A 6,000-nucleotide genomic window follows, 5' to 3' on the forward strand; every position below is an offset into this window, starting at 1 on the left:
AGGAGAGAGTTCAAGCATAAAATGTTTTACAGGGAACCAAATTGGTGTAAAACTGACTAAGAGGGCATGTTCCTACCTGATAGCAATGTTACATGCAATACCGGGTCTTCTGGGTGGGCATCGGAAATGTCTGATTCTCCTTATAGTAGCTCAGTATGGCATCAACAAGCTTGAAACCGTTATTTTAAATATTGTGTGGCTTTATGTTAGTGAAGTAGAGGGTACGAAGAACCAGTTTGCATTATTTTGGACAAGTCAAATCTCAGCATAAACATAATGAACTTCATATTTTTAATTCAGGTAAAAAACTTGGCCCATCTGTTATTTCTGTGTCCTTTGTCCTTGTAGCATTGACTTTTTCAGAATATTCCCCAAAAATATTATGGTTTATGTGACACCTGTCCCCTATGATGGTAAACACACCCCTTCCGTTGTTGCCTTTCCTCATTGGGGAGGCCATTTGAATGACCAATGTGCATGAATTGTGTTGAACTTGCTTTGCTTTTACTCTGCTGTTCTGCATTGACAGTGTTCAACTGTAATTGTAAATGCATAGGTTTCCTGTAAACGGACTAGTCCTAAAAGCTTTTTCTCGATGGAGATCTCCAGTGAAATTCTCTTGTACACTACTCACTCTACTGTTACCTTATCCTGCCCCCACTCTCCCCTACCCCTCCCCTCCTCCGCCCTCCCTGAGCAGCAGCTCCTTGGCCAAGTCGGGCCGCCCGGCGCGCACCAGGCAGCGGGCCAGCAGAGGGGCCTTGGGCGTGTGTGAGGGGAGGCTCCTGCGCCACAGGCCCAGCACGTGGAAGGCCTGCTGGGGCAGGCTGTCGGCGGGCGCCCTGAGACGGGCCAGCTGCACCGCACTTCGCTTCACCCGCAGCGCCAGCAGCAGCAGCGCCGCCTCCTCCTCACACAGCTCCTCACACAGCCACGCCAGCAGCTCGTCTGAGAGAGAGTCTGAGACACCTACACACACACACACACACACACACACACAATGAGAGAGAGAGAATAGAGATTAGTATGCAGAGACATTCAGACGGTCAGACGGATCTATATCTTGCCTTAAGTTAAGACAGACAGTTTTTGTTTCTACTAGCTAGCTATTCACAGGCTGTCTTGGTGAGATCTCTACAAAAATGTTGTTTTTGTGGAATACTATTTACAAATCTCACCATAATGTGTGTGTGGCATCACTTTTGCACTTGCTAGCCGACTGGTTATTCTCAGTTTCTGATCAAACAAAGAGTGAGAGAAAGAAAATATTTTCAAACATCAACGATCAAGGTTGTCTTACAGGAAGAAGATGCTTAATTTATCCATAATCAATTTGTTTAAAATATTAAGTTGCTCATGGTGTATACCTTGGGTAGAGTGAGAGAGAGTTTACACACAGGCTCCACTAGAGGGTGCTGTGGTGAAAGAACAGCTGTGTTATCCATCCAGACCAGCTGGGTTCTTGGGATCCGGTGAAAGACAGCTAAGCCTTTGTAGTGTGGAGAGCTGTAATTCCCAAATGAGTCCACTACGGTCAGTTTGAGATATTCGAAGCTCTTCCGTTGGTGGTGAAAGGTGATGGTCTTTGGAGACGTTGATCCTCGATCAGCTATAACCCAACAAACACATACAAATACACATGTACTCTCAAGTTCATATAGACCCCCCCCCCCCCCCCCACACACACATACATCATATGTTTCTCTTTATCACACAGGGTGCATAGGGTGAATCGTATCAGTCTATGTGTATGAGAAGGCAGTGCGTACGTGTGTGTGTGTGTGTGTGTGTGTGTTTGTGTGTGAGTGAGTGTGGTGTGTGTGTGAGGGTATACGTTCATGCCCTGATGAGTCTGTTGTTAAGCAACTTCACTGGAATGCTAATGCAAGTGTCAGCATGCTTGTGCACTGCATCTAGATAAGTTCCTGGATCTGCTCTGAATTAAAAAATGATTTTTTTTTTTTTGTTTTGCAATGCCATGCAATACAATTTTGTGCTATTTAATATTCAGGTATGAGCAATACTTTGCAAAATTTGCAAAGTGTGAATGCATGAGATGTGAATTAAAGCTGTCTCAGCAACTTTTTGGAAGAAAAGGAATGGGTAAGCCAGTAGTTCTTTAGACTAAGGAACCGTGTAAAGAGGGATGTGGCATAGGTTACTGTAATTTCACTGTGGTACATAATTAAATTAGCTTACCTGACCTGGCGCCTGTGCATGTACCTGTGATGTTCCCACTGAAGCTCAGCAGTAGCTGGTCTCCCTCGCTCATGGCGATCTCCCCGGAGGGATCGGGCGGGCCGCAATAGGCCTGGCCCTGGAGTTTGGCCAGCTCCCAGCCCAGGTCTCTGCTGGGCAGGGCTGCCACCACCACATTGTGGGGGTCCTGCCTCTGACGCCGGAGAACAATGGTTACCATGACGCGGCGCACACAATCCTCAATCTCCTCCACCATGGCCGACAGATTGGAGGATCTAGTAGGGAACTGCAGACGCAACACTATTAGCCTGCAACAGAGAGAAACAAGGACAAAATCTTTGACACATTTTTACTGAGTTTAAAGATGAATTAAGGATGGGTATGCATGTGATATATACTATTATTAGCCACTTGGAGGCCCTTGATGCGAGAATCACCTCTCAAAGTGCTCCATCAGTTCAAAGGAAACCAGGCCGTTCTGCAGGTTCCTGATGGAGACATCATCTAGAACGTTCCACTGTTCCTCCTTCCAGCCCAACAGAATCAACTGTTCCTTGGCAAACTCTCTGGATGTTTTTACCGAAGCACTCATAGCCCTAAGTGTGCAAACACATTCTACATCACACTTACAACTGCATTAGTCAAACATACATGCACAACACATAACATTAAGAAAAATATAACATAGAAATATGATGGTAGATCATAGATATGACAGATGTTACGAGCAAATGGAATGACAGAAAAAGCCATTATTTATTTTCGGGTAATACTAATTTTGTTACTGTAAATTGTGAACAACGTTGCCACTCTGCTTTGATTGATTAGTATTAAATATGTGGTGGTTGCCAGTAGGGAAGAGTACACTTCCTGCCAGTGGGCAGAGTACACTCCCTGACACTTGGGATCCCATGAGAGATGTGCTGGGAACCCTGTGGGTTCTAAACTCCTTTAGCTAGCTCGTCTGCCCTGCGTGTCTGAAGTTGTGAGATTTTGGCCAGTGCAGGACTACAAGACGTTGACAAAGTTAAACTAATCTTAACTTTCAAGATGACAAGCGTTGGGCGACGAGTGAATCTCCGGCTGTCTGTGCCTGGATAAAAAAGGCCTCTATTCTCACCGGATTCTCTGCTGGAGCGGAGAGTCCTGGATGTAAACAGCACTGGTCGGCCGGGGTGGACCAGACTCTCCGTCCTCCCCTGGCCTTCGCCTTTCAGGGTTGGGGGGGCAGGGCAGCGTGAGGACCAGGGGCCTGCGGGGGGGCTGGCTGCTAGGGTGGCTGAGGTAGAGGAGAGGGCTGGTGGACAGGACGGCCTGGTACACGTCCTTATTGGACTTCAAAGCAGACAGCAGGCTGGGCTCCACCGGCTGGACCTGACACAGGGAAGGATACAGACACCAGCTGAAAGGTGACTTTGTATTTTCACCTCTTCACATTTCACATTTCGCTTTGCCCGAAATAACAGCGCGAACTACTCAACGTGTTACAAGGGGGCAGAACCCAATTTGGGAGTTCCTCTTTCTCATGTGTTGCCATGTGACAGTGAGACAAAGATTTGAGACAAATCCACACACTTTCTCATGCTTAACAAAGAGTTGGTTATTGAGTACGCAAGTTTGCACACATCTGTAAGATACTGTGTATGTGAGTGTGTGCGTGTCTGTGTGGACTGCTGGCGCTCCTGTTTCTTAGCTTGCTTGTTTTTAATTACTATGGCCATCATGTCATCTATAGTCCTGTTTCTTAGCTTGCTTGTTTTTAATTACTATGGCCATCATGTCATCTATAGTCCTGTTTCTTAGCTTGCTTGTTTTTAATTACTATGGCCATCATGTCATCTATAGTCCTGTTTCATTTCTTTTTAAATTGTTACTTTTAAATTGTCATACCTGCCCAGGGACTATGGTGGAAATTAGCAATTGTTGCTATAAGCTGGCCAAACACATATTTTCTTGTATCACAAGATTAATGTTTATTTGTGCATTGTCCCTGTTTTAAATACAGTAAATTCCAATTCCAATCTTTGGTACAACTGTGGTTCAGCATTTATTCAGGCACCAATTCAGTTTTGCTTTTAAATAGCCAGAACATTTGCTATTCTAAATTTCATTCCATGTTTTTGTATATGATCCATAAAAATATTGGAACTCAAAATAGTAAATGTTATAGGGTGATTTTGTTGCCTTCGTGAGTGCTAAGTCATTTGGATTCTATAGCTTATGGTATAGCGTTTCGTCTCACAATCCAAATTACAAACTGGATTCAGTGGCCTATGTTTCTGCATGATAGGTACTGTACCACAGCTTGAGCGATCACGGGAGAAGTGAAGGATCCTGGGAGGTAGTCCAGGCAGATTCTGGGGTCTATGCTCAGCTTTAGGGAGAGACCTTTCTTGGGGATGGTGTAGCTCTCCTTCCTCAAGCAGGACACCACTGCAAACACACCCAGAGTGTACACGTGCACCTCTGCATACGAACCCTGAGAACACACACACACTTACATAACATACATAACAAAAACTGTGCGATCATGTGGTCATAAATAAAATTGGCAAAGATCTTAATCAACGACAAAAAAACAAAAAACACCTTCTGTCCTTCGTAGTTGCCCTCCACGGACACAGGGTTCACATAGCTGACCCTTGATGCCTGGTCAACAAATTTCACTATGATGTCACGATAGTTGCTGCGGTAGCAGGATCTGAATGGAATCGCCACGGTGATGGGAAAGGAGCACTTGGTGTTGTTCGGCAGCTTCAGCCTGAGGACGCTACTGACTAGCTCCTCCAGATCTGACACCATCAGTGAACTCAGGCCGTTCACAAGGTCACAAGTCATGACCTTCGCCACCCCCAGAGGGGCCGTGATGTAGCAGAGGGTGGGCATGTCTGATGCGTGCGACTCAGGCTTTCCTGTCAGTCTTACAATGAGAGGCTGTATTACTGAAGAGGCGGCTGTTGCCATTTTATACAAAAAAAAAATTATGAGCACATGCATTCACTGCAGCCATATGTTCCTGAGTGATGGTTAGTTATAAGAAAGACAAAATAAAGCAGCCTAGTGATATCACATATAGATCATCCAATTTACACTCACCCTTTCGTCACCCAGCCATGCCTCACTCCTTGTTTTTCCTCCTCCAACTGAGCATCCCTCTGCCGTGCCTCCCCCTCCCTCAGACCCTCTTCATCTTCTTGTCCTTCACCCAGTGGCGTCCTCCCAGATGACCCACACATCTGCCTGCGTTGACCCCCAGCAGCACTGTCTCTGTTTGTGGGGGATACGCACCCCACGTGGTCCTCACCGGTTCCAGGAGGCCGTCGGCCTGTTGACCCTGAGTCCTGCTGGACGTCAGTGCTGTGTGATGAGTGACACCCAGCCCCCAAAGGCGACATGCCATCTTCAGAGTGTGCTGCGCTGTGGAGGCTCTCTCCATCTTGTAGGTCAGCCGTAACATTTTGAGCACTTTGACTGGTTTCCGTGTTGTCTGGATCTGATTGGCAAAGGTCCATTGATATGGTTGTGCTATCCCGAAATGTGTCCACCTTATGTTGCTCCGTATGTGCGTGTGTCCCTTGATCCTGTGTAGCACAATGTGTATCCACAGATGCTCGTCTCCTCTCCTCTTGTTTATCCATATCAGTGCATGTGTACTTCTCCTCAGAGAGGGTACTGACGGCTCGGCTAAGTTTCTGTGCCATTTCACTTAGTCTGGACTCTATACATTGAATATCCCCCAAAACACTATTGATGGTTTCAGTTATCAAGTGACGAGGAGGTTTGTCATCAACTGGAACATCT

General features: G+C 46.2%; 1 protein-coding gene across 1 annotated transcript; it reads right to left on the reverse strand.

Annotated features, from left to right (window-relative positions):
* Window positions 1-667: 667 nt before the first annotated feature.
* On the reverse strand, window positions 668-5,163 carry dthd1 (death domain containing 1). The gene is made up of 8 exons (XM_076288403.1): window positions 4,789-5,163; window positions 4,499-4,678; window positions 3,320-3,573; window positions 2,637-2,786; window positions 2,200-2,507; window positions 1,368-1,609; window positions 1,179-1,236; window positions 668-969 (listed from the first exon to the last, which is right to left on the reverse strand). The coding sequence occupies exons 1-8, from the start codon at window positions 5,161-5,163 to the stop codon at window positions 668-670; spliced, it is 1,869 nt and encodes a 622-aa protein (XP_076144518.1).
* Window positions 5,164-6,000: the final 837 nt, after the last annotated feature.

This window comes from Alosa pseudoharengus, unplaced genomic scaffold (genome assembly GCF_046254945.1).
Source record: "Alosa pseudoharengus isolate Yale_2024_CS ecotype anadromous, Long Island Sound unplaced genomic scaffold, YU_APseudo_1.1 YU_APseudo_1.1_scf_17, whole genome shotgun sequence".
NCBI lineage: Eukaryota > Metazoa > Chordata > Actinopteri > Clupeiformes > Clupeidae > Alosa > Alosa pseudoharengus.

Excerpts from the sequence above, each read along its gene's own strand:
- dthd1 (XM_076288403.1), bottom strand. The coding sequence starts at position 5,163 with ATGGCAACAGCCGCCTCTTCAGTAATACAGCCTCTCATTGTAAGACTG. Across the intron at positions 2,508-2,636 it reads CTGATGGAGCACTTTGAGAG|GCTAATAGTGTTGCGTCTGC; the intron begins GTGATTCTCGCA and ends TCTCTGTTGCAG. Across the intron at positions 1,610-2,199 it reads ATGCACAGGCGCCAGGTCAG|CTGATCGAGGATCAACGTCT; the intron begins GTAAGCTAATTT and ends GTTGGGTTATAG.